The following is a 27,702-nucleotide window of genomic DNA, read 5'->3' on the forward strand; positions in this document are numbered from 1 at the left end:
ACTTCACACTTAAATGAACTAAATTTGAACATAATACAACTCACTTGTTAATGTTCGTGAACAAACTTGTTTGTTACTCAACAGGTAACTTAGAATTAACTAGAACTTATTTAATAATACATTTGTATTAGTATTATATTATAATTTAATATCAATATACACATACATTTAATCTTTTTTTTTTTTTCCTTTATTTCAATGAACTAGTTTGACAATACTTAATATCACATAATAAATAGCACTATTATCACCATTTAAAAGTGAAGTATACATTTTCATACATAGGTGTAAATATGAAAATTTACATGTGAGATATGTAAATACATAAGAATTGTGTGCTATGTTTGTGAATTTCCCTTTAAGAAACACAGGTTTGCAAGGTTACAGAGAACACATGTGATTTGTTCATCCATAAGAAATGCAAGCACTCTACAGCAAATCTGAAGCTTTCCCAGATTAAAGGTATAAAGAGAGATTATTTAGGTAGGCTTGTTAGGTATATAAGCATGGGATTATTAGAAAGTATTATATAAAAAATATAAAATATTTATGATTACAAATGCATGCATTTATTCATAAAAATATCCAGATTTAACTAACACCAGGCTCCATGAATCACCAAATCCTTCCATTTAGTAGCACCTTAGGATGGCATAGCCTTCACGTGAATGGCGAGGTTCAAACAAGGAAAGGCTTACAGTGGATAACCAGGCACCCAGAGACGAGGAAGGGCGTAGCAAGCGACGAAATGCTTCGGGCAGTTGAAAATAAGCATAGATCCGGAGATTCCCGAATTAGTCAACCTATGCTCCATATTTCAATTGTATTGTTTGCTGTTTCTTAGGATAAATCTTCTTAAATAATTGTAGAGCTATGTTCAAGTTCATTTATTTATTTCCTTATCAAACTTGTGAATACTAATTGAATTTTATTAAATTTATTATGGAGCTTAGGTTGTAATCAAGCTTTAATCAATTTAATTAATTATATGTAGAATTTTAATAATTTAAATGAGCATATGACATTTTCAATCTATCCATCCAACTATTTTCTAATGTTTCATCATAATCTTATAAATCTATATAAAAAAAAAAACAATAGAATGCCTATGTGAAGAAAGAAGACATATCTAGAACTCTTTGAGATATAGAAAACCATCTTAGATGTGAGTAAAATATATCATAAAATATATCACATTTTTTGTGAAATATGAATATACTTACAAGCACATATTGGCTACCAATAATCAACACAAGAACAAAAACCATCCTTAAAATGATGAAACCTACTCCCATCCCTCACAATTATCTCCCTCCCCAACACCTTCGACACCATCTTACTAAATTCATGACAATCTACACACACCCTGAGATTCTTAACGATACGAATCGGACGGCCCTGCTCGACCACCATCAACCCATATGCAATTGCTAATCTCTCACTATGCACATTTATTACATAAATCTTCTCCTCATCCTCGATATCATGTAAGACCGACGAGACATCTGGTAAATAACCTGCCTCCGCCAACTTCTTCCCAATAATTTCAATCATTTTGTAGATCTTAGAAGACTCTTTGTGATCCAAATCTCCTGCAATAAACTTATGAAGCTCCCCATTAGCCTCAATTAAGCTCCAACCCGCTACTTTACTCGTCCCACGACTCGACATCAACCTCCTAACCTCAGTAACATCTTCCCATTTCCTCGCCTTGGCATACAAGGCGGCCAAAAGAACATAGTGCCCATCATGTCCGGGTTCTAATTTAATCAAATTTTTCCCTATAATGATTCCTAATTCAACAAATCCATGCATTTTACAAGCCCCTAAAAGAGTCGCCCATAACACGCAGTCTGGTTTGACGCTCATACCTTGAATCAATTCAAGAGCTTCTGGAATAAGACCGGCTCGACCGAATAGATCAACCATGCAACCATAATGCTCCATCTCTGGCTCAATGCCATATTCGTTAGCCATCGAGTTGAAAAACCGTCGACCTTCGTCAACCAAACCAGCTCGGCTACAAGCATTGAGGATGCCAACAAAAGTCACGGCTGTGGGATTAAGTCCTTCGTTGATGAATTGTTGAAATAGTTCAAGAGCTTCCTTTCCTTGTCCGTGAGAAGCAATACCACAAATCATGGCATTCCAAGCAAACACATCTCTTTTAGGCATATGATAAAACACATTTTGGGCCAGATCGATGCAACCGCACTTCGCATACATGTCCACGAGTGCTGTCCCTAAGGCCATTGTAAGGGGAAAATTCACATTCTTTATAATCGAGTGGATGAAAGTTCCATGCTCGAGCAAGCCCAGTTGCGCCGAGGCGGAGAGAACGGTGACCAAAGTAGCCTCATTTACAAAAACCCGACCACTCCGGACCATTTGGCCGAACAAATCAAGACCTTTCTCCAAAACCCCATTTTGAACATAGCCCATAATCATGGTGCTCCAAGTAATCACATCCCGTTCAGGCATTTCATCGAACATGTTCTCCGCAACATCAATTTGCCCGTTCCTCACATGTCCAGCCAACATGGCGTTCCAGGAAACCAAATCTCTGCATTCGGGGAGCTCATCAAAGACCTGCCTTGATTTGCCGAATGATCTGCAAGCGCTGTATAAGCTTATCAACGCATTTCGGACATACAAATCTTCACAAAAACCAAACTTAAACGCATGGGCATGGACCTGGGTTCCTTGCGGAAGAGATGGATCTCTGGTGCAGGCGTGGAGGAGAACAGGGAAGGTAAATTTGTTGGTCGGCACGCCGGAGATTCTCATGTTTTTGTAAAAGGCGAGAGCTTGATTAGGGTTTTCGCCTTTGGAGAGGCAGCGGAGGAGATTATTGGAGGCGAAGACGTTGGGAAGCTGTATCTGGAGGTATATGGAGTGGAAGTAGGAGGGAGGCGGGGAGGGGGAGACAGCGCAGGCGGCGAGGAGGTGGGACATGGCGGATCGGCTGGAGGAGAGGCCGAGGGAGACGAGATGGGCGTGGGATTGGAGGATTTGGGAGAGGGAAGGGGAGGGAGGGAGAAGTGAGAGAGGGGGAAGGGAGAAAAGGGGAGCATTGCGGGAGATTGGCGGAGGATGGCGGAGTGAAATGGCGGGACGCATGGAGGATAAAGAAAAATGAGATCCGCAAATTTTGGTTCGCTTTAATTATAAAAATAATAATAAAGAAAATTGTAATAATTTGATCTTTATAGTTTTAGTAGAAATTAGGATACGTATCTTCAAGTTGGTTGAACATGTGTCTGTCCCCCTCCATATGTGTTAGTTCGAACTAAATGAAATTGAACCCCAGACTAAAGGGACTTACCGTGAAGCTGCCAACCACCAAGCCAACAGTTGCACACACGCGTGCGCGCACACTCACATCTATATATTCCCTGACATAACTTGAGTTGAGCTTAGTTAAATAAAACTAAATTCCATAAATATAATTTATTTTATGTGATATATTTTCTTAAGAAAAATTTTGTTACATATTTAATTTGAAAAAAAAAATACATAGTTTTTTAAAAACATAAAATATAAAAATAATAAAACTATTGAAAGTAAACAAGTGGATTAATGCTCTAAAATTCAAACTTTAAATTTCTACAATTTTATTAAAGTTCAATCAACTACAAATACCAATAACCTTTTTTATATGAAATGTAACTCATTCAATGCACTAATAAGCTTTTGTTATGTATTTACATATCTAACATCTAGCCTGTTTAGGTGTTAGATATGTAAATACATGATTTTGTTTTTTTTTTTTTTTTCCCGACTGACAAGCTTTTACACATAAGACATAAAAGAGAAGGTGTAATGTGTAGTGCAAGCCTACCTATCCTCTTAACCAAGAGCTTAAGATTTCAATCAAGAGAACAATTTTGAATTAAATTCACTCAAATATCACCAAAAAAAAAAAAAATGAAAAGTATTGTGTAGAAGTAGAAGACGACGACAACAAAACCTTTATCCCACTAATTAGGGTATGTTACATGAATCATTTTTCTCTATTTGTGTCCTATTGAATGTCATACTTTCATTTAATTCTAATAAATTAAGATCATTTTTTTATATAATATGCCCAAGTCCTTTTAGGTCTACCTTTATTAGGGCTATAAACGAGTTGAGTCAAGCTCAAGGCATCTTCGAGTTAAATGTTAGCTTGATTAATTTTATTAAGTTTAAGCTCGAGCTTAAGCCTACGAGTTCGAGCAAGCTCACAAATTAGTTTATTTAGCATAAAATAGAAAAAAAAATAACACTATTTTCAGATAGTATTATAATAAGATGATAAATAAAATGAATCATTTAATATAAAATACTCAATATTATATTTTAAAATATTTTTAATACTTTAACTCAAAGATAAAATTTTCAAATTTAATATATTTAAATATATTTTATATTAATATTTTTTTAAATAAGCCAGCTAACAAGTAGAGTCGGGATAAACTTGAGCTTGGCTTGTTAAATCATAGAGCTCAGTTCGTCAACCACTTATCGAGCCAAGTACTAACACAGGCTCACAAGTCAGCTCAACTCACTTACAACCCAAACCTCTACCTTTCTTAACATAATTTAAATATAAAACATCTACTCTTCTAATTGGATCATTCGATGTTGATGTTTAATGTGACCAAATCATCTAGGAAGACTCTCTAATCTTGTCTGCAACTAAAGCCACACTAACCCTTTCACAAATATATTCATTTCGCATTTTATCTCAAGTGTAAAATCAATCATTCACCTAATCATTCTCATCTCAGCAACACTTTTTATGCTTCTCATTTATAGGCCAACATTCTGAGCCATAAAACAGAATGCAGAAGTAGAAGGCTGTAACTAAAATTCATCATGTTACAGACTAAGAACAGATTTTCTCTCAAAAGTTTTCATCATTTAATACTACTAAACTGTAAATAGCAAAAAATTTAGGAGCACAATTTCTTGCTCCAAAGCTGAACAGCTAACTGTTAGAAACCCCAAACAAGAAGAAGCTCTGCTTCAAACTCAGTCAGATCCCTCCATAACTGCATCTGAGAATGAATTCTCAACCTCACTATCACTATTTGCAGCATCAGCAACATGCCAGAATTTTCAAATAAGTTGTTCTGAATATCATATTTTACAAATTTGACCCTATTTCCTGCTTCACCTGTTGATTCTTTTCTTTTCACCCTTCCATTGGTTGAAATCTGTTTCATGGATTGGGCTGCAGAGATAAATGCAGCATCCATTGACTCCATTTCGTCACCTTTCGACTCGCCTTTATCAAAAAAGAATAAATCGACATCCATGTTTTTCTCATCAGCTGATGCAGACTGCACTGCGAGTAGGTTGGACTCTTCACACATTAGCTTCTTGGCATATTTTGAAGCTTCATCATCAAGAATTCTTTTCCCCATTTGCTCGAGATGAACAAGCCACTCTGCTTAAAAAAAAATTTTTTTTAAAAAGACTCATCATAGATTTCTTATAAAAGATAACCATAAACCTAGGGCTGATCCTCAAATAAGGTTAAATCCAATAATGAAAGAAGTGGTAGATAAGGAAATTTTAAAGTTGTTAGATGCAGGAATTATTTATCATATTTCTGATAGTGCATGAGTTAGTCCTATTCACTTATTGTCGAGTAAAGTGTTAAAATAGTCCCCTGACCATCTCGGAGTCAATAAAAGTATCAAATTACTCCTTAGACTCTTCAAATTAAGGTTGCAATAGCCATTCATATAGAAGTGTCAAATTAGTTCATAGACTTTTAAATTGAGGCTAAAATAGCTATTCATATAAGTGTGTCAAATAATCTCCAAACTTTTTAAATAGGGCATAAAATAGGCCTTCATATAAAAGTGTCAAATTAGACTCCCGAATCTTTAAATTGGAGCTGAAATAGTCCTTTGTGGAGACCATTTTAGCCCATGTTAAGAGTGGATGGGGACTAAATGTCCAGACTTTCTTGACATTTTTCAAACCACCTGTTACAATGACAATTTGATTAAAAATCAAAGAAGAAATATGGATACTCACTGAGAAGACCTTTGGGCGAATTGTCTTTCGGCTTTTGGGTGCTGGAATTTCCAATCTGATTGCGCACCGAGTTGACTAGTTCGGTCCGAAGAGATGAAGTTGAAAATGCATTCAAATAGGAGATGGCTTTGCCATGATCCCCATTCGTCCTGTAATCAGAGAATAGAAAATCAATCAGTTCTGATGATTGCCTAGCTGGAAGAAATGTGATGTTGTCAGCTAACCTGGCTAGTTCAACAGCCTCGTTAGTAACGATCAGCTTTGCGATGAGAAGATTTCTTATCCTATCATACTGATCTATGTCCTTCACAGACAAAAGGAAAGAATAATCCACCAAAACCACAGCATCATAGAGGACTCCTCTTACAAGCTGTTCATCTTCAGTATTCTGATTTGCAGAATATGTCAAAGTTAGAATATAAGCATTTTGCGTTTGTAAAAATGACAAAGTACTTCAGATTTTAAGTTTATATATGCAGATCAGCAAGAATAGATTAACCCCGGAAGCTTCTCATTGTCTCCCTCTAATAGGGGCGTAACTGAGCCAAACTGAGCCAAGCCGGCTCGATAAGTGGCTCGCAAGTTGAGCTCGATGAGCTAACAAGCCAAGCTCCGGCAGGACTTGTTAACTTGAGAACTGACCCATTTAAAAAAATATATATATATTAGTATAAATACACTCAAAATATATTAAAATTCAAGAATTTATCTATAAATTATTAAATATATTTAAATATATAGATTTTATATTTTATATCGAGTGATTTCTTACAACTTATCTCCTAATTATTCATTCTCTATGTCATTTTATTATAATGTTAGCTTGAATTAAAAATATATTCTCCATTCCACTTCATAATAAACAAGCCGACTCGTGAGCTGCCTCAAAGTCACAAAATTAAGCTCGAGCTTGAGCTCGAACTCAATTAATTAATCGAGCTCAAACTTAAACAAAGGATGACTCAAGCTCGACTCCACTCATTTACTCCCATACCCTCCAATGACAACACTTGAAGAAAACTGATGATCAAGGAAAAACAACCAAAATATAAAATGCAAAGAAAATGGTCTCTTCTTAGTTCACATCAAGGTTAGCTTCAAAATACTATTGTTAAGAAAAAACAATGACGAGAAGATCAAAGAACCAATATCTTCCCCGATTCAAAACAAGTGTCAGGCATCATATGTTCTTAAAGGCATGGTGTTGAAAAAAATGGTTGGTGATGTGGTGAAATATGATTGTAGGCATCTCATCTCCCTCCCTAACTCACTTTCTTATAGACCTACTAATGTACTAAAAGTTATTAATCTCACTAATCATTATCATGATTACCTCATCATTAGTCTTGTCCCAACTATTTATGATCAGCTTCATGAAAGTTCATTTTTTATTTATTCTTGTTGAATGCTTGCCAGAGGTGTTAAAACTTTTTTTTGGAAATCATTTCGAACAACTTCCATATATAACCATAAGTTAATCACTTCATCCTGATCCTTTGATACAGAGTTTATCTGCTCATCTAATGGACGACTCAATTTCATACTTATTCTACCATATAATGTCATTTATCATGGTTAAAGTATTTTGTGATATTCATTAGTCATGTTGAATTCATATTTTCCATAAAATGTTATTATTCAGAATCTAAATGATAAATGAGGATGATTTATTAATGAACTCAAAAAAATGGCATTTGCTATTGTGGTTTTCTTCAACTAGATTGTCCTCCCATCTCTAAATCATAAGCCTCCTTTTGATTTTCCCCTCCACTCTCCTCCCCTCCCCTAAATTCTTCTTCCATATTGGATTTTCAACTTCTCTATTATTCAATGCATCAAAATGTCACATGCTCATTGCTTTAAGATATTATGCTATGCATTGATCGGTATCAAAATTTTGCAGATGGGTCGCCCTTTATCGCGGGAAGAAGGGGAGGGCGCCAGGCGAGGTGCAGAGGAAGGAAAGAAAGGAGTGGGGTCCACTAGATCCATAATTATATATTCAAGGAGGAAAAATTGATGGAATTTTAGAGGGAAGTTTAGAAGGAAATTTTTCAAAAATTGTATGAGGATTCTATTAGAGGAAAATTTAGGGTTTGTTTTATTTTCATGCATGTTTTGTTGTGACTGTTGTTTTCTTTCTTCTTGTGGTGTTCCTAGCAGCGTCTAGGGTTTGGGAGTGACAAACTAACTCTCGAATAGTAGATCAATTTTGTAGCATGCTTGGTTTACTTTGATTGTTGTAAGAACAACCCTTATTTATGTTTTTTTTCCACCTACCTACTGCGATTGTGTAATGGTTTAATCGTTGATTTTGGTGTCGAGGTGTATCAGAACCTTACCTTCTTGTTATCTTAATGAATTTCAATATTTTGTCACTTTTGTAAATGATTTTCTCATATGACTTAGTTTAACTTTATGAAATTTTTCTCTAAGTTACGGTCACATTTTCAATTCTAATGTCTTGAAATTTTCTCTTATGTTATCTTAATGAGGGCCTATCACATTTTCTCTTATGTTAACTTTGATCATTTATTTTATAATTGCTTGTTTATTACTTCCCTTGACTTTGTTGAGGTCCCGAGATATGTTCAATAAGCCATATCCCATTTAGAGTGGCAGCCCGCAATGCTTGATAAAATGAAAGTCTTAATTGAAAATGAAACTTGAGAATTAATTGAACTACCCTCGGGAAAAATGTAGTTGGTTGTAAATGGATATAGTTAACTTTCATCCTAATGGATATGTAGCTCAGTTCAAAGCTCGGTTAGTTGCTAAGGGATATGCTCAAATTTATGAGGATTGACTACCTGGACACGTTTTTTTCTGGTAGCTAAGTTGATTTTGGTTCGCCTCTTCCTATCCTTGGTTGCAATGAATAATTGGCTCTTGCACTAGCTTGATGTAAAGAATGTCTTTATGCATGGCAATCTATTAGAAGAGGTATACATGGAATATTTTCCTAGGTTTTTTGCTCATGAGGAGTCTGGGAAAATATATCGTCTTTGTAAGTCACTATATTGATTGAAGCAAAGCATCCAGGCATCGTTTGAAAGATTTAGCCAAGCAGTAGAAGAGTTTGGGATACAGAAGAGTAAAAGTGATCAAGCTATATTCTACAAACAATCTGATTCATGGATCATTATGTTGGTGATGTACGTTGATGGCGTTATTATTAATGGAAGCAAGATACATCATTAAATAACTGGGTTCCTTAAAATACATCATAGGGATTGAGATATCACAGGGCAAGAAGGGAATATTTTTATCTTAACAGAATTGTGTTGGATTTGTTAACAGAAACGAAAAAATATAGGGTCAAACTATACAGTACTTGATGTTTCCCGCTCAACAACTTACCACGGATGGAGAGTCTTTTAATGATCTTGAATAATATAAAAAATTAGTGGAAAAATTAAAATACTTCACAGTGACTCACCCTGATTTTGCATATTTAATAAGCACTATAAGTTAGTTCATGTCCCCCCCACAGTCCGTCATTAGTCAGCTCTAGAACAGATATTACGTTACCTTAAAGGAGCTCCTGGAAAAGAGATTCTATATCAGAATCATGGGCACGGAAAAATTGAATGTTTCCCTAATTGCAGACTGGGTAAATTCCAAGATTGATCGAAGAACCATTACTAGATATTGAGTTTTTGTTGGTGATAACTTGATCTCGTGGAAGAGAAAGAGATAAAATGTAGTGTCATGATCTAGTGCAAAATCTGAGTATCAGGCAATTGTACAAGCTTCAAGTGAATTAATGTGAGTTTCCCAATTTCTGAACGCAATGGGTTTTAAGATGGCAGATGCATCAAAATTGTGGTGTGATGCTCAAGCTGTAATTCATATTGCTTCAATCCCTATCTTTCATAAAAAACTAAGCACATTAAAATAGACTCACATTTTATTCATGAAAAAATTCAACAAAATTTGATTTCTACAGCTAATACAAAAACTGGGGAACAATTATGGGACATCTTTACAAAGGCCCTTAATGAAGCTAGAGTCACTTATATTTGTGCCCTAGCTTGAGGGGGAGTGTTATGAAAAATATTAAATCTAATGGTTGCAAATTAGAAAGTGTGTATATTAGGTAACCTAATTAGAGTATATCTAATTGCATGATCTTTTATATATTAGAAACATCCCTAATCTAAAAAGATATGAGTGTATATAAATATATAATATATTCTTTTAATTATGGAATAAGAAGAAAAGAAGTTTTCCCATCACCCTAGGCCAAGATATCCATCAAATTATGATTATCATTGTTATATAATTAAGCAGGGAATTGTAATAAAAATGATTGGCAAATGAGGTATGAAATGGCATTTACTCAATTATTCCTTTTTCTGGATGACCCTCCTCTCTCATTATGACAATAGGCTTTCTTCATGAATGATTTCCCTCATTATTTCTACCAGTTCCTTAACGCAATAATATTCTAATGTTCTCAATCCTCTTTTCTTTACCTTCTGGTGTTTCTTCTATGCTAGATTCTTTCCTTTTCAACCAAAAAAGGGATCCAGTTTCACCATAATCACCACTTTCACATCAATTCTCAACATCAAACAGTCTCAATTTCTTCTCGTACGGAAAATACATGCAATCCTGTATTAAAGAAAATTTGCATACATTTCACTTAATTCCAACGCATTAACATACCTAACACTAAACTTAAATTTTTACATAAATGTCACCTTACCTATGCATGAAAGGTGTATTTCACTTTTTAAAAGTTACATTAGTGGTATTTTGATATGACATGAAAGATTTAGGTGGCGTAAATGCATAAAGTAAAATTTAGGTGTTAAATATGAAAATTCACAGGAGTTGGTGGTATGTATGTAAATGCTCCTACTATGTGCAACATGACGTGGATATTCAACTTTTGAATCCTGCCATTTTAATTTTACCTCCACTATACCTATGATGAAAAAAAATCATTCATTAAAAGAAATGATAGGTTATGATAAAAACATAACGTAGAAATCTGTAACTTCTAAACAACTGTATCCATAAGGACCAAAGTTATCTCACCAGTGCCATTATTATATTCAAATTTGTAATAAACAAGCCCCCAGGCACGGAGAGTTTTTCGGCAACAAGCACGGTATCTAACTTCTTTTCACAAAACTCAGCAAGGATACTACTCAGCACTTAAAATTGACATTAAATCAAACATGGATTTTTCCTATCACTAGAAAAGCTTTCGATTTGCTTTAATCACATACAATTTTTATTGTACATGAAGGCAAAAAGAAGGAGAGGATCAAATTCTACTAATGTTAAATGAAGTTCATGAAAGTCTCAAATTTGATTTTAACCTACCAATAGAGCAGCTGCATTAACTTTTCGATCCAGCAGGTATTTCAACAATATTTCTGCACATCACCGTATCAAAATTAGAAGCGAAACTTAAAATGCATTAATAAAATAAACAATGAAAACGAGCACAGCTGACAATTCACTAAATGCCGAATAGGCTAGAAAAAGAAAAAAACAATAGATTGACTTTGTTATCCCCAACACTTGAATGCAAACAATCTGGTCTACCTAATTGTTACTTTATAAAATTTGTTTTCAAGTCGCCAAAATCTTCTTTTACTGCATAGTACTTGCGAGGCAGTTTTATACTTCAATTATCTCCTCAAGTGCATCTCAGTTCTCTCTATGCATATCGATACTTACCTATCATTTTATGTCCTAGTAATATTGACTATATTTATTAACATATTGCTCATTAAAATTGCATAACTTATATAAAGCCATTGTCCTACTAATAATAAGCCATTTTATCTTCTACATACAGTCATTATTACTATAACTTCCTGCTTATTCCAAAAATTCTACTTATTATAATTATGCCATTTGCACAAGATGCCTAACTTCTGATTTCCTTTGTTAAGTATGACCAAAAAAATATATAGATTTAATATTTATCTAAGATTAATAATATTATGTTATGGAACTCAACGGTTGCTCTAGTAACTAACTACAGTATCTAATAATATATCGTACATATGTTTAGTAACTTAAATTATATTGACACATTTTTTCTCAGTATGCAACGAAATAACTCTCGTTGTAGTCAAAGCTATGCTTTCTCAATATCACTATACAAAGATTTTTACTTTGCTCTTTATATTTCTCCATGTTTGCCATAACATAAAAATTGCCTCCACATTGAATCTTCCATGCAACAAATATATGAACCTGAAGTAATTTCTTCTAAGAACTTATTTCATGACTTTTGCGAATAGTTTCGTTTTATCAAACAAATATGATCTTCTCAATGACCATGATGCAGGCATCTGACATCATATTAATATGCATTTTTTGTTAAAAACATATGGTAACCAAACTAATACATTGTCACTAATAACTATCTAAAACTGGCTAAATTTATCATGTGGACTTAAAGCTTTATCTTTACTTTCGTTAGGGCTAAGTGCACCTCACATTTGTAAAATTAATCAATAATCTATCACATTATGTGTTAATAATGATTGTCTAAGAAAAAAAATACTTGAAATTCTCAATGAATCATTTCTTTCTTAAAATAGCAGTTTTCATATTTCATTTAATTTTTTCCATTTTTTAACTCTTTAATATGATCAAAATCTCAAGATCTGATCTCTCATGTCTTTTTTTCTACTTCATTCCTAGTACCAATTATAGAAAGGAGAAGACTTGGGCATATTGTATAATAAAATGATTTTAATTTATTAGAATTAAATGAAAATATGACACGCAATAGGACACAATGGAGAAAAAAAATTCATCAAACCAGCCCCACTTAGTGGGACAAAGACTTGTTGTTATTGTTGTTGTTGTATTCTTAATAACTAGTATATGATACAAATAAAAAAATATATTGAAATTTTACCTTTTTAGATACTCATTTGCAAAATTTCTAATTTATTATAAGCAATGTAAGCTTCAACAGTACTTTTTGTGCCTCTTAAAAGCACATTTTTTTTTATTAATAATCTCTCAATCCTCAACCTACCAACAAATCTCTTAATTGTGTGTGATCAATTTCTAGATCCTCTAAAAGTTCAATGGCAATATTTTTTTAATGGAAATAACTATCATATTTTACTCTAATATATAATTGATTTTTTATTCTAAATAATCTAATTTCAAATATAAATAACTTCCCATCATTCAAGTTTCACCATTTTTTCATAAAATATATTAAAAAAGAGTTTTCTTCTTTCATAAAAAAAACAACCGATTTGTGATTTGGTGGATCCACCTTTGAACAATTGAGAACTTTTCACATTGCTTAAAGCATGTATGTAGTATCTCAAGGTCTTATGTGACCACAAAGCCAAATATATCCTCTATCATTCACATTTATCTCCTTCTAGTCCATAACTCATCTTAAGTCTTCTCATAGCCTATCAAAATGGAGCCCACCATCAAAACTTTGCTAGTTGATTAACATCGTTTGGAGAGTCAACCCACATAACAAACATTGAGCCGCCAAATCAAATAGTTAAAATTCAAAATAAACCCAAAATTTAAGCATAAGGGATCATACCGAAAAAATGCCTGTTGCAGAACACAGTTATCGAACTAACAGCCCAGATTCCTAATTCCTTTTGCAACTCTTTCCTTGAAGCTCCTCCAATTTTCACCTTCAAGCATAACCTTAGCAGAAAAGCCTCCGTAACTACCACCCCAGCTAAATAACCAACTCCGCATCCTTCCATCTCAAACCTCCTCCGAACTTCACTACTAATCAGCGGAAAGAATGCCTCTAGGCTCCCCCCACTCCCAGAGTGCCTCAACGTCCACACTTTCACCAGGTCAAGAAAGCAAGGATGCAGCTCTGTGGAAATCGCCTCCACATCGTTATACTGACCGCTGCATATACTAATATAACTCAAAATGGCTTCCGCTAAGCACTCTATCTCCTTCATCTCTTTCCTCTCCACCAACCCGTCCACTGCGCATTGATACAAATCATAAACAGCCGGAGCGATCAGCGCTATAGACTTAGCGCCGCCGCCAGCAGCAGAGAAGGCGGAGAGAAGCTGGAGGAGGTCCCTTACGATACGGACCCTATTAAAAGAGTTCTTCGCAGCAATGCTCTCGTGGTAGCTCGCAGCAGAGTACAGCCACACTATCTCGAGCGGCGGGTCAGCGCAGGACTGGAGTTGCCTTGAAATGACTGTGCGGAATACGGTGAAATCAAAGCCTTCTCGGAGGATTCCGGCGAGGAATCGTTTGATGGACTCTCGCAGCATGAGCTCGTAGTTAGTCTCCGGGTAGAGGCCGAGGTCGGGAGATCGCTCTTCCATAGGGGATTCAAGAAGGACAGAGTCCATTTTAGCTGAAAGATGATGGCCAGTTGAAGAGGATTGAGTGGGCGGGGTTTTGCGTGTTAGGGTTAGGGTTTTATAGATGTTTTGAATTTGGGAGGGCGATGGAAGAAGAGTGTTCGAGTTGGTTAAGTTGTGCGCGGTCGCAACGAGAAGTTAACCGGAGCTGCGGGCGCCAAATTAGTAATGATGGTCGGCCGTCATTACTTTGCGTCACACTATTTTAATGAATTTACAGATTTAATATCTAATATTTATGACATTTTGATAGTGAAAAAATGTATATCATTTTTAAGGCTCTGAAATATGTATTTATATGTAAAACATATGAATTTTAATATTTATATTTATAATACTTTGTCATCATAGCCTTTACATGAAAATGTTATTTTTTTTTCTTTTGAAAAATAAAAATAACTTTTTTTAACAAAAAAAAAACATTAAATGAAAAAAAAAATAATTTAAATTTTTAATACGATATTAAAGATTTGAATGCTATGTATGTAAATAAGATAATTTAGGTATTAGATATGTAAATAGATAAGGAATTGTGTGATATGATTGCTTTTGAGAAGAACTTATGAGTATTTTTACTTTATTTGAACATGTTTGTTATATGAATGTTCTTGCGCTTGGGGATACCATAATTCAAATATAGAGCACCAAATTTGAATTCAAATCTCTAGAAAATTTTAAGTGTCATGTAATGAAAATACTTAATAAAATATATTTATATTTTTTTATATATCAAATAAACATAAACATAAACATATAGCACTACATTGCATATGTAAAGTATGATTTCACTTGATACTAGTGCCTCCATTTATGCCCAAGTAGTATAGCACTACATGGAGCACATAGGGGCTATTCTCATATATGATGCTCTATTGTAACTTTACTATGCCATAGTTTATCATAGGATCCAATAAGTTGGTGGAAAAAAGGATGATAGAATCTACAATTATACAAGACATGCTCACTCAGCCACTTCAAAAAAAAAAAAAAGTAAAATGAAGGCAAGTGTATGAATGAAGATGTATAATGTGCTAGGATATGCATAAGGACATGGATTTGCAAAAGTTGATGGTCTTAGATTCCCAACTTTAGAGGCCGTGATGATGCACCGATACTAACATTCATAATTTCATCATCCGATAGAAGGTGCACGACTACCAAAGCACTAACCTAGAATGCATGATCTACCACACAACAAAATATGAAGCCTACAAACCTCCAAAACACCTATTTAGCATATTAATAGTTTACTTGATGATATCATTAAAAGTGGGTGCAAATTCATTGAAGTACATTACTAACTTGCCTTAAAAGACAAGCCAACCAGCTCATCCTCACATTTCTCTCATTCAATGCTTGTTCCACAAAGAAGAATACATTATTAGTGGTTTAATGTGCATCATTAACGCACTTGTATGCGATACGGAGCGCCTCCCCTGCATGAAAATATGAATTCACTTTTAAAAAAAATGAGAAGAAATTAAGAAAGAATTGGATTTGCTAATAAATTCTGAATTTAAAATTACATTTTTTTATTAATCTCTAGCAACATTTAGCTTAAATCTTACTGAAATCCGTTACCATACAGCCCCTTGAAGCCTCACAAAATAATCTTAACCAACCTCTAGGGTTTCTATAGTTCAATCATCATCATCTTCTTCAAAGTCAAGTATCATTCTTTTCATTTTTCTGGGAACCACAGGACCCATATCATCAGCAGAATCCATGGAATCCTCTAGTTCAGAATGTACAACCTGCATATCTTGGTTTGAAGCAGAGATTTCACCAAGTTGGATATGCTTTCCTCTATCAAGTTCAATTGGAGTGTTATTCATGGCCCAAGTTTCAGAATCAGTTGCTTCTGGAACATCTTGATCTGCTACAGATGGTTTTGGTTTGCGTTTGGCTGATGTATTTCTGTAAAGGACAGATTGTTGTCACTGACAAGCTGAACAAAATCATGTTATGGATAAAAACCAGAGATATGTGTTAGATTGTGAAGATTAGTTATTGAATCAAGGACACGCCTGATGACTACTTAAAAATATTACATTCACATTGCACATTTCATATGCTCGCCAGCAAAATGCTAATTTTTTTGTCAAAAGAAAAAGGAAGTTTTACATACTTACCACTCAATTGCTATGTATTTATGTATCTAACACGTACATTTCAATTTTTACATACATATCAACATACCTATGCATGAAAAGGTATGTTCAAATTTTAGATGTGAAAGATTTGGGTCGCATAAATGTTAAAAATTAAAGCTTAGGCGTTTGATATATTGATACATAGAAATGGGATGGTATGTATGTAACTATACCAAAAGGAACGTATGAGATGAAAATGGAAAGAGAAGAAGAATTTTTTGTCTTGGAACATTAGTCTAAAATTATTTCGAGCGGTAACTATACAAAAAGATGATCACTTATGCAGCAATCATGCAAATTATTGCCTGGCATAAAACAGGATATAGAGTGAACTATATAATACTAAAATGATATGAGAAAGTTCTAATGAAAGCTACAGATGTTGTTTAAAAACCACTTGATTTGCTTTGACATCCGTGCTATAAATGCATCCATTCGATAATTTAAAAACTCATCAGAGTACTAGTTTCATAAATAGCAATGCTTGCAAGGATACATACATAGATTCGGTAGTTCAAAAATCGCAAGGATGCTAGTTTTGTAAATAGCATTGTTTCAAGTGCAATGTATGTAATTATCCCAAAAGAAATAATAAGGGCACTGACATACATACCACCAAAATCTTTCATATCACATCAAAAATAACATATATATTATATATATAAATTGAAGTTTATATGTTAGACAACACATAAGAATTGAGTGGTAGGTATGTAAATACTCCATAATATTATTGTCAAGTGTAAGTACTGAGTGATGTTTGAGCTTTGTTTAACGAATAATCACTCCTTAAGAAATAAAAATCTTGTATTGGAATCAATTCAAATGAAAGGGCTAGAGCTTTGGTGCCAGAAACAAACGGACTTACGTTAAGAAGGAACTCAAAACCATATCATCGGAATCATTTTCTCGAAGAGCTGCTTGCTGCAGCGATGAACTAGTCATTGTGATAGCATGCATTCCTGGCACACGTTTCTTTTTATTACTTCTGGAATGAAAATGAAAGAAGAATTAGTAATGACCAACCATCTATAGAATGCAATGTCAGTTGATCTAATTTCCCAGATGTTTAAAAATTTTTAAATGAGAAATTTACAATCAAACCACAGAATTCTTATGTATTACATATCTAACACCCAAAATTTGATTGTTGCACTTATAAAATCTTGGTGTCATGTAAACCTATGAATGAGAAGGTGTTTCACTTTTAAAGGATAGTAATGGTGGTATTAGATTTGGATTTGGTTTGGACAAGTTGTTCATTGGTGGCTTGAGCTCATGTTGAGCTTTCACAAATATGTTCATACTTGACTTATTTAAAATTTAAATAATAGTAATTGATTTGTACTTGTTCATATTAATTAAACAAATAATTTAACAAATTAATAGCAAGCTAAATGTTTGAATTAGTACAAAAATTTTTATATTAAAATTCTTATAAATAATTCTATACATTTAAACAAATATGCAATTGAATGAATATTAAATTAGTATCTAATTAATTTACACCAAATAAATAAGATGATATATAAATTGCAAGTAAATTTTTTTACAATCAAATTATAAAAAATGAGTACTAACCAACTAATTCATTGAAATAAAGAAATAATAAAAAATTGCATTAAATTAATATTTATATTGATGCTAATTATAATATGTTACTATTAAATATATAACTAAATAAATTATTATTAATCAAATTTTATTTAAATGATATATCATATATGATATAAGCTATTATCAGACTTATTATAGAGATTAACAAATTACTCATTGAATAACAAAGGACTTCAAGTTATGCCATGTTTAAGTTTGATTCATTTAGGGGTCTTTTTATTTTTAGTTGGTTTTGTTTTAACATAAAACAAAAATATGCTTCGTAACCCTAATGATTTTTCTATTTTTAAAAATTAAAAACAGGACAAGTATAATTATTCTCTCCTCTTCCTCCGTCACCGCTCCAGCGACTTCCTCGTCAACGTCAAAATTGTCACTGGAGACAGACTCCCGCTCCAACCTACCGTCTCGTCATTGTCGCCTTCCTCAGCATCCCAACAACCACCCTCATCTCAATGTCCCACCCCACTTTCCGCCCAGCGAACCTCATCCCCTCCATCCAACGCTTCGTTCTTCACAGCTTCGACAACAACAATCTCCAACCGTCAAGATTCTTCGTTACCTTCGTTCAGCGGATAGGAATTCTTTACACTAGGCTGCTCAACACCGACAATCTCGGAGACTTTGCAGGAAAAAGCCAGGAGTGGAAAAAGATAAACAAGGAATTTAAGCTTCTCAGTAGGGGAACTGAACAGTGATGGTATAAGCGGCGACGTTGGGGGATATGGCATGGACGAGTATCGGGGTCGGCGTTGCCAGCAATGAAGGCATCGGCGTCGAAGAAGGAACAGAGTCTGAACCTAGGGTGAGATCGGGATGGGGATGGAGGGAGCTATTTTGAAAACACAAAAAGCGGGTCTTTCCTATTTTGGGTTTTTGACAAACAAAAACACTTGTTTAAAAAAGAAATTTAAAAAAAAAACAACAAACAAATATGTTTTTGTTTTATTTTCTATTTTATTAAAGCAAAAACAAAAAATAATCCCAATCAGCCTCTCAACATTCAAGTCCTTAAAAAATATTCAAACTTATTTATTTACTAATTTGAACAAACTCAATCGAGTATTAATCAAGTCGAGTTCAAGTTGTTCATCAAATGTTTTAGTTCATTTAAAGCCCTAAGGACGAGAAGGCTTACTTCTACAATGTCAACTTCTTTTTTGAGTTTCTAGAAACATTAGGCTTGATTCACTTTTAATCCAAATGATGTGCTCCACCTCATAAAGTTTTATTTTTCTTCTTTCCCATACTTTTTTAAACAAATTATCATTACGAAATGATTTCCAAAATACAAAATTATTAAATAAAAAATTAAGAAAATAATAAAACCTTAGTTTAATGAACTAATGTGACAAAGATCTTACCGTCAACAAAATGTTCAGGCATGGTGATACTGAATTAGCAGATAATGATGCACTGCAATCCGATATAAAAGAATATATAGACTGACACTACAATGATTTACAAAAGTTTTTAATAGCATTCATGCAAAATTAAAAGAGTAGCACTATAATCGAGAATAAAAAATGTTTATATTGCTAATGAAAATTGTTTCAGAAGCTCCTACCGTGAACTGTATTAGCAAAAGTTTACTGTGTGAAACATGTCTTCAATATTAATAAATAAGGTGGTTTTTTTACTGCTGGTTGCGTATTGAAATTATCCTGAATCTTTCTTCATCTCTTTCATATTTGACAATTGGCTGTACACTATATGTTGAATATCTATATTTTTTTAAAAAAAAGAATCAAATGAATTAATTAATGATATAACCATATGAAAAGTGCTATAGTTCTTTATGGGAATTCAGTCAGACGCTAAACAGCATGATACAAGGAGCAAGAAAAGATGTCTTGAAGACGGTACTGATAAAATTGTAAATTAACATTTTTCTAATTTTAAGACGAGCAGAATTTGAATGTCATTTTTTTCCCTAAAATAAACAATAGAAAAAAATTAAGTTTGTGATGTAATAAAATTTAGCATGTCAAGCAAACCCTGAAAAAATTAAGTACCAATGATAAACTATAAATTTGAATAACGCGAAGATAGAACTTCTACAAACTTACCTCTCTCTAAATGCTAGCAACGTTTCCTCATCAGAGTTATCTTTTACTTCACTGATTTCATTCCCATTGTTGTGTTTTCCCGACACCGATGAGCTCTTTTTATGAGGTAATAAGCCAAGTTCTTTAAGCTTGCGGGAAACTTGGGCCGCAGTGAATTTTTGGTCAGGGTTCAGAGCATTAGCAATCATGACATTCCGCTTTTTATGATCTTTGAACCTGAAAGGGGAAATGGATGAAAAAGTGAAACTTGTAAATCTCAAAGAAGGATGAAGAAAATAAAATCTACATGAAAAGATCTTGTAATCATCATGGAAGCATTTCAAATTTAATCACCATCGGCTGAGTGAATGAAGAAGCACATGGAAGAATAGCTAATTATAAAACAATTAAGATCTATTTGGGGCTGCTGCAGAAGAAATTATTATTCAAAAAATTATGATAAATTATTGTAAAATTATTTTAATTTAAAAGTCTGACACTACAGCTTTATGACAGCCACCACACTTTAAAACATCATATTGAAAAAAACAATTTTGTATCACAGAAAATTCTGAAAAGCAGCAAGAAAGAAATTCTTCAAAGAGAACTGTGGTGGTGGTCTGAAAAGCAAATCAGTGAGATTTGTCCCGAACGGACCCTTAATCTAACGGAAAAGTTGTAAATCACTGAATGCTCACTTTTCATATAGGATTGTGATCTGAAGCTCCTCTTCTTTGTTGAAGGCGCGTACTCGCTTTCTTCTACTGTTAATTTAAAAAAAGGGAAATAAGAGAAGGCTTTAGTCGAAATGAAATACAGCTCCAGTGTTGATAAAAGATTACAGAAGAGTATGGGCAATACTACGTGGCATTAATGCTTAAAGAAAAGAAGTATGATTACCAAAAAATTAAAATTATCAAAATAGAAAATCATAAATTTTTTTCCCGGAAAGCTAGAAAAGGGCATCCAGGAAAACCACAATTTAAATGAATGTTGCTGTAGTTCAAATAAAATTAAGATTATCAAAATTATGTGTGATTCCAAATGACTGAGTTTGTGAGGTCAGTATAAGTACAAAAGGATTAAATAAATTCGTTTTTGGAAGTACGGTATGGATATCTTGTTGGAGACAGCTTTCTTTATCGTGATATAACCTTCAAAAAAAATAGGATTGAATCTACTCTTTAAATGTAAAATTGCTATTGCCATTGCTATGAGATATTTGATCGACATTGAGAGATCTTATAATTTCTTATGGGATCTGATAATAAACAGCGTTCAAGCTCATTTCTTGTTATCATTATAGATAAACTTATTAAAAAAGCATTTAACATGCCACGACCCAGGCTGATATCTTCAAAATAACTAAGTTAGAAATTACAGTTGGACGGTATTAACATTTAAATAACCATCCACAAATTTTTAGAAACTTCTAATATACAAAAAAACCAATAAAAATCAATAAAGTATACCTTACAGAAATCAAAACAACCAAAAATAACAATAAAATATATAAACAACATATCAAACCAGCATAATTGTATATCACTACTCTAAAGAAAATATTGCAAAAAGAAACAACAATCACATCATAGCATGATACCTATCAACGATAGTGTTCCTCCTGCAAACTAAGTGCCCCCTGCTATAATGTACTTTTGAACAGAAAGGTTCGGGAGTTCATTAGGACTTTTAATCTTAGTGTGGGGTCGGATCCCCAATAGGTGTGTTGGTGAACTAGTTTCATATGGGCAGTGTGTGTTGCAAAGTCGGTCCCGCACTGGGTCCTGAACTTCACTTTCACTTTCGAGTTTGGTTTGCTATTTTACAAATTAAGTTGAATCGTGTTGTGTTGCGCTTGCTCTTTAACTTTTTTTATATTAATTAAATTTTTTCTACTTTCAAACTATTTTTACTAAAATCTCCACAAATTAAATAAAAACTTACCTGGTTTACAGATCGAACTTTATTAATTTTCAGTGTTCGCACTAGAATGACAAAGTATTGGTCAAATAACTAACCTCAGAGCTTTCTTTTTTGAAGCTACTGCAATGGTGTTCATAGCACTCACTTTTTCTTGCGACATGCCGACGAGCCACAGTGCCCGCAATGTCGCCCCCACCATCAGGTTTGGGGCAGTATTCGATGAGCTTGAGGTCATACTCGGAAAAGCCCCATTCGTCGTGCTGAAAGTAGCCGCTCCAAAGGTTCAAAAACCGTCCGCTGAGTTCAACCTGAACTGCCTACAAAATTTCCCTTCTTACAAAGAGGGAAAGACTACTGCCACCACGGCGCCTGTTAAGCATGTCTTTCCCATTTCTGCTAAAAAAAAGAGGTTATGATCGTCGAAGACCCAACTGAAAGATTAGTTGTCCCGCCGTCAGTATTTGAAATTGGATCGAGTTCGAGAACTGTGTCATTAACTCGGTCACAAAGGAGAAACCGCAGCCAAAAGATTCAGAAGGCTACTAAAGCTTAGATTTCTGAAGATGTTTCTGTTGAAGGATTTCCTCATCAGGAGGAACTGGGATTGTTGGATACCTCTCCGCTTTTGCGAGGGAGTAGGTTCCATCCCGTAATGGACACCAATTGGTACGATAGTATCCAGAAGTTAGTACGGTTTTTCATAGACTAACTGTCAAAGAAGATTGTTCAGTTGGTGAGTTGCTCAAACGAGTAGCCCCTCACATGAAGAAAGAGATTCTAAGAAACGTCAGGTCTGCTAGACGGTCTCAGACGCCAACTGAAACTTTACCTCCTCGCATTCACGTCAGGTTCCGTTTGGGGAGCAAAGTTGATACTGCCATCGTCACTACCAATTCTACCGTCACTAGACTCGCAGGTCGTCGACCGGTTAAATCGCGTCTGAGACCGAGAGTTCTACTGATTACCAGCCGTAAAAATGTTTCTAAAGTTCCGAAGGGAAGGATAACGAGGTTACTTGATATTGTATCTGGTCTTCTCCATGGGGAGCATACATCTCTTCGACATGTCGATGTTTCTGTTGAGACACCCCGTCTCAAGACATCACCATCAAAGAAAAAAGTGTGGGTACCCAAGGTCGCAGTATCGATACGATTCAGTGAGCCTGTAAGACAGAATTATGGAATGAAGCAGGGATCTGAAGTATCCGACATTGTCACAACGACTGCTAGCGAAATGGATGTGCAAGTAGAGGATGTGCAGCAGAGTCCTATGGATCTCAAGATGATACAATAGTCAATAATTGAAGAAAAGGTTGAAAAGCTCAGGATTATATTTCTGAGTTAGCCCGAGAACATGGAGTTCCTGTTGATGATGAAAATGAAGGCTCTAATGACTACCTCGATGAAGACTGCATGGATATTCATGTCATTGAAACCAGAGCCGCTACATCTGCGCGCGATGCCCAGCCTCTTGTTGAAGGGAACGTCGTGGATGAGCTGCGTAGAGTTGTTCAACTAAAAGATGAGCAAATTAGTCAAATGGAGAAGAGAATGGAAAAGATGGCCACTACCATGGTTATTATGGCTGATATGGCTACAGTTCAAAGACAGTCTCAACCACAACAATTAGCCTCTCCAGAAGTCAATCAACCAGAGATTATATAAATCATAGATGAGAGGAGGGAAGTTGCCTCAGCTAACAGAGATGATCAACAAAAGGACTCTGCCCAAAGCGTCATACCAGAGAGAGAATTTAAACAAATGGTCGAACAAGTTCAGGAGGCCTTAGCCCAATCTAAGGATAGTGCATTGGTTTTAAAGGGTAGACCCTACCCGGAGGAGTTCGATGGCATACCCTAAGCTAAAGGTTTTGTGTCACCGAACTTTAAGATATTTGATAGGACTAGAAATCTCAGACAGCATATAGCGCATTTTTGAGCCAATTGTGGCAATACCGAAGATAGTGAAGCATTGTTTTTTTGTCAGTTTGTCAGCAGCTTATCAGGGATCGTTTTTTGATTGATATGTCGAGTTGCCCAACGGATCAGTGAGAACATTCTTTAAGTTAGAACAGTTGTTCGTGAAGAGATTTGCTGGAGCACAACATCATGTTTCTATTCGAGATCTCGTGATAGAAAAACGAAAGCCTAACGAGACTTTAATGAACTATATTTTGAGGTGGAGAAACCTTAGCATGAAATGTGAACCTCAGGTACAGGAACATCATTTGATTGAGATTTTACTCAAGAGCATCCATGAGCAAGTAGTTTTCATGTTTAAGGGACTCACCATTAAATCCTTTGAGAAGCTACTCAGCAAGGCTAGCAATCTGCAAGAAGAAGTCAAGCATATGGATTCTCATGAGAAAGACGAGAAGTTCAGGACAACCAGGAGATTCGAAAAGAAGTTTGGGACAGTGGCAACGGTTGATAATGGAAAGAAGCCAATGAAGATAATGCAGAAAATTTTCATCAAGATTCTCAGCAGCAACGGACACAGCAGTATGGCCAGTCTAGCCAGCAACCGCATCAGGGAGGATCATATCGAACAGATAATAGGAAGGGTTCGTCCTTGGCAGAACGACAGAAGTGGTGTATTCCTTCAAAGACGAAGCAGTACCCAAGATGTTCAGAAGTCTGATGAAGAAGCCTGAGTTCAGATTACCAGATCCAAAGAAGGATCAACCTAATTATTGCTCATATCACAGAATAATTGGACATACTATAGAGGATTTTTTAGTCTTTAAGGATTGGCTCGAAAAGAACCTTAAAGAAGGGAATATAACAATCCCGAAAAAATATTTAAAAGAACCTGAAAGAGGTTCCGTAAATATGATTTCGACTGAGTCAATCACTCTGATAGATCTGAACTCAGAAAGAGATAAACGGACTACAGTTTGGAGCAAGTCGTCCAAAAAGATATTAGATCAAATTCAAACGGCTTCAATTCAGTCAACCATTCAGAGTTTACAACCTGTTCAACCAGAGAGAAGTTTCGCCAGAAAAATTGACACAATCTGAGAAGAAAGAAAAGAACGACGTCGCGAAGACTGATAGCGTGGGGGGTAGGATAAGAGCTGCCTCTACTAGATTGGTTGTCTCGGATTCGGTGAATAAAATCCTCGAACCGTTAACCATGCATGATTATTTTTTTGCCCCTCTGGGGTATTATGAATATAATAATTATGATTTCGACTACGTTTTAACTGTTTCTAGATTCACATCGTCTGACCGTTTGTGCTCGCTTATAGATTAATTCTAAGCCTTGAGTTAGCCCTTGATAAGTAATATCACTATTGGCTACAAAAAGTGCATTAGGCTTGAACAATTTTTACTTTGGGAAAATCATGAGGCATAAACCTATAGGCCTAATGAAAAATAAATGTAGGAGGGTCTAAAGCCTTGGCTATAAAATAATTGTATTTCTGTCCATTTTTATACCTGATATTTTCCAAAGTTAAAAAAGCAAATACAAAAAAGATGATCTTGATCATATATATTCACCATGAAATTAAAAATAATAATAATAATAAAATAAATGATCCCTTTACATCCTTATTCAGTTATTTTGCATGAAAATTTTTATTCGTAACAATAATTTGTTTCAAGAAAAGAAAGATGAAAACTGCTGCTCTAACCAAAAATTATATATAATAAAGTTTAAAAAGGATCTTAAGAGCAACATTTAAACCCACTATTCATTAAGTTCATGTATGATGGTGTCTTGTTTTTTGGTAAAAGAGTAACTATACCTTCTCGAAGCAACCTCAATTTGTGGACTGGAAGGTGTGATTTCACTGGTGACAACAAAAAGAAAAACAATTACAAAATTAGCTAAACATCCACAAATGAAAGACATGCAGATCAATCACTCTTCATAATGACATTTTTTTATCACTGCTGACCTTCTATTCATGTTCGTCTCATTTTCTGAGGCAGAAGCCTCGCTTCTCTTTTGCACTTGACTTCCCTTGATTCTATCAGAATTACCTTCAACGGAATCAGACGAATGTCCCGCCCTATTTATTAAAATTATGAGGCAAATGTTGTGTGATTAGCCAGGAAAACTAAAATAAAGAGGAAATATTTCAGAATCAAATGTTGTAGAATAAATTCTACTTCGTTCTACTAAAAAAGGAAGAAAGATTTACATACATACCACTCAATTCTAATGTATTTACATATCTAACATCTAAACTTTAATTTTTACATACACACCACCTTATCTATGCATTAAAAAGTGTATTTCACTTTTAAAATTTAAAATAGTTGTGTTTTTTATGTGATAGGAAATATTTGGGTTTTATAGATGTTAAAAATAGCGTTTAGGTGTAAGATATGTAAATATATATGAATTTAATGGTATGTATGTAAATGCCCCCAAAAAGAACTACGCATAGCCTACATTTGATCATGGTGAATTGGAGGAAGATCTAAGTCAATCTCATCATCACCCAGAGCATCTGCTATGCTTCTATAGCCCATATCACCATGTCGACTAAATCCAACATTTGAGTCACCAACCATTTTTCTTAAATCTTTTCTCAGGTTGCCAATGCTTTCCATGAGAACTTCGGCATTGAAAAACTGACATTCTCTACGTGTCTTCCAAAAGAGTATTTCAACAAAAAGCAAAGGCTGACTTCTCATTATCTTAAACATCTTTCTTAAAAACTTGGTAAGAAAATTTATGATGTTCATGTAGTCCTTTGATTTACACTTATTTTGCTCAGCTAAGATATCATAAAATATAGTGAGTAGAGATAACTGCAAGAAAAGACAATAGGACAAATCAACAAAAAGTTCTTTGGGGAATGGAAAATGAGATATTTCAGAATGTTTACCTGATAAAGCATGGGGGAAAGCTCCAAATCCTCACAGAACCGATTCAGCATGCATAAGATATAGTGGTTAGTGCTTGCAGAATTGGCTTTATAATACTTCAACAACCAGCATAAATTATGGATAATAGTGTTACTTGCAAAATTAGAAACTAATGCTGAGACACTAAAATTAACTTCATTGGTTGCAGCCTCCTCGGTGTTTGAAGAACTGCTTGTTTCATATTCCTGATCTGCTGGTTTCTCATTTTCTTCATCATCCAGCACAGCTGCTGGGTTAAAGTTCATGATGCCTTCTTGGTCTATTTCTAATTTCCCCTCAATAGAATTTAACTCTGAATGTTTCTCCTTGACTGAATTGGCAGGGTCTATACACATTTCAGAGATATGTTCCACATGTTCATGGGCAATTTCTGGTTCTCTTATGAATTCTGGTTCAGCTTCGGTCTTGTCCTTTGAAGACTTGTTTCTAACCTTTCTTCTCCGAAATTTCTTAGATACCTAAAATATAAAGTAATTTCCAGTATCAAAGATAATTGCAAAAGTTTTCTACCATCTAGAGAGATTGAAACTATAATCCGATATATAAAAAAGCCAGTTCCGGTGAGTATTATTGCCAGAAACAGGTATTTTAAAAAGGGAATTCACATACATACACCCAATTCCTACGTATTTACATGCATGCATATGCATATGCATATGCATATATATATATATATATATATATAT

The 27,702-nt window shown here is 34.5% G+C and overlaps 3 protein-coding genes across 4 annotated transcripts in view; all 3 read right to left on the minus strand.

The window, feature by feature from the left end:
• Nucleotides 1–1,231: 1,231 nt before the first annotated feature.
• On the minus strand, nucleotides 1,232–3,153 carry LOC110028301 (pentatricopeptide repeat-containing protein At5g66520-like). The gene has a single exon (XM_020730096.1). It carries the CDS (start codon nucleotides 3,118–3,120, stop codon nucleotides 1,237–1,239), a length of 1,884 nt encoding a protein of 627 aa, XP_020585755.1. The 5' UTR covers nucleotides 3,121–3,153; the 3' UTR covers nucleotides 1,232–1,236.
• Nucleotides 3,154–4,979: 1,826 nt separating this feature from the next.
• Nucleotides 4,980–14,538, minus strand: LOC110032851. Its single transcript, XM_020736657.1, has 5 exons — nucleotides 13,589–14,538; nucleotides 11,371–11,423; nucleotides 6,258–6,421; nucleotides 6,034–6,182; nucleotides 4,980–5,434 (listed from the first exon to the last, which is right to left on the minus strand). Exons 1-5 carry the CDS (start codon nucleotides 14,376–14,378, stop codon nucleotides 4,980–4,982), a joined length of 1,611 nt encoding a protein of 536 aa, XP_020592316.1. The 5' UTR covers nucleotides 14,379–14,538.
• A 1,102-nt stretch (nucleotides 14,539–15,640) lies between these two features.
• Nucleotides 15,641–27,702, minus strand: part of LOC110018097 (protein timeless homolog) — a 41,104-nt gene continuing 29,042 nt past the window's right edge. The window contains exons 11-19 of one of the 2 annotated variants that reach the window (XR_002293332.1): nucleotides 26,977–27,474; nucleotides 26,538–26,899; nucleotides 26,038–26,151; nucleotides 25,885–25,929; nucleotides 20,907–20,972; nucleotides 20,230–20,445; nucleotides 17,412–17,531; nucleotides 15,917–16,307; nucleotides 15,641–15,826 (exon numbers count right to left, since the gene is read on the minus strand). Coding sequence is in view for 1 of the 2 variants with exons in the window: in XM_020715338.1 (XP_020570997.1) it covers nucleotides 16,031–16,307; nucleotides 17,412–17,531; nucleotides 20,230–20,445; nucleotides 20,907–20,972; nucleotides 25,885–25,929; nucleotides 26,038–26,151; nucleotides 26,538–26,899; nucleotides 26,977–27,474 (1,698 nt within the window). In the remaining variant the exon portion in view is untranslated. The remainder of the gene's footprint in view (nucleotides 15,827–15,916; nucleotides 16,308–17,411; nucleotides 17,532–20,229; nucleotides 20,446–20,906; nucleotides 20,973–25,884; nucleotides 25,930–26,037; nucleotides 26,152–26,537; nucleotides 26,900–26,976; nucleotides 27,475–27,702) is intronic. The other variant, XM_020715338.1, reaches the window with a different exon arrangement.

The sequence above is a fragment of the Phalaenopsis equestris genome, unplaced genomic scaffold (genome assembly GCF_001263595.1).
Source record: "Phalaenopsis equestris unplaced genomic scaffold, ASM126359v1 Scaffold000002, whole genome shotgun sequence".
Classification (NCBI taxonomy): domain Eukaryota; kingdom Viridiplantae; phylum Streptophyta; class Magnoliopsida; order Asparagales; family Orchidaceae; genus Phalaenopsis; species Phalaenopsis equestris.

Coding starts and splice junctions, on each gene's coding strand:
- LOC110032851 (XM_020736657.1), bottom strand. CDS start 14,378: ATGGACTCTGTCCTTCTTGAATCCCCTATGGAAGAGCGATCTCCCGAC. Junction 11,424..13,588: donor CTGCAACAGGCATTTTTTCG/GTATGATCCCTT, acceptor GGTGATGTGCAG/AAATATTGTTGAAATACCTG. Junction 6,422..11,370: donor TTAATGCAGCTGCTCTATTG/GTAGGTTAAAAT, acceptor TCTGCAAATCAG/AATACTGAAGATGAACAGCT.
- LOC110028301 (XM_020730096.1), bottom strand. CDS start 3,120: ATGCGTCCCGCCATTTCACTCCGCCATCCTCCGCCAATCTCCCGCAAT.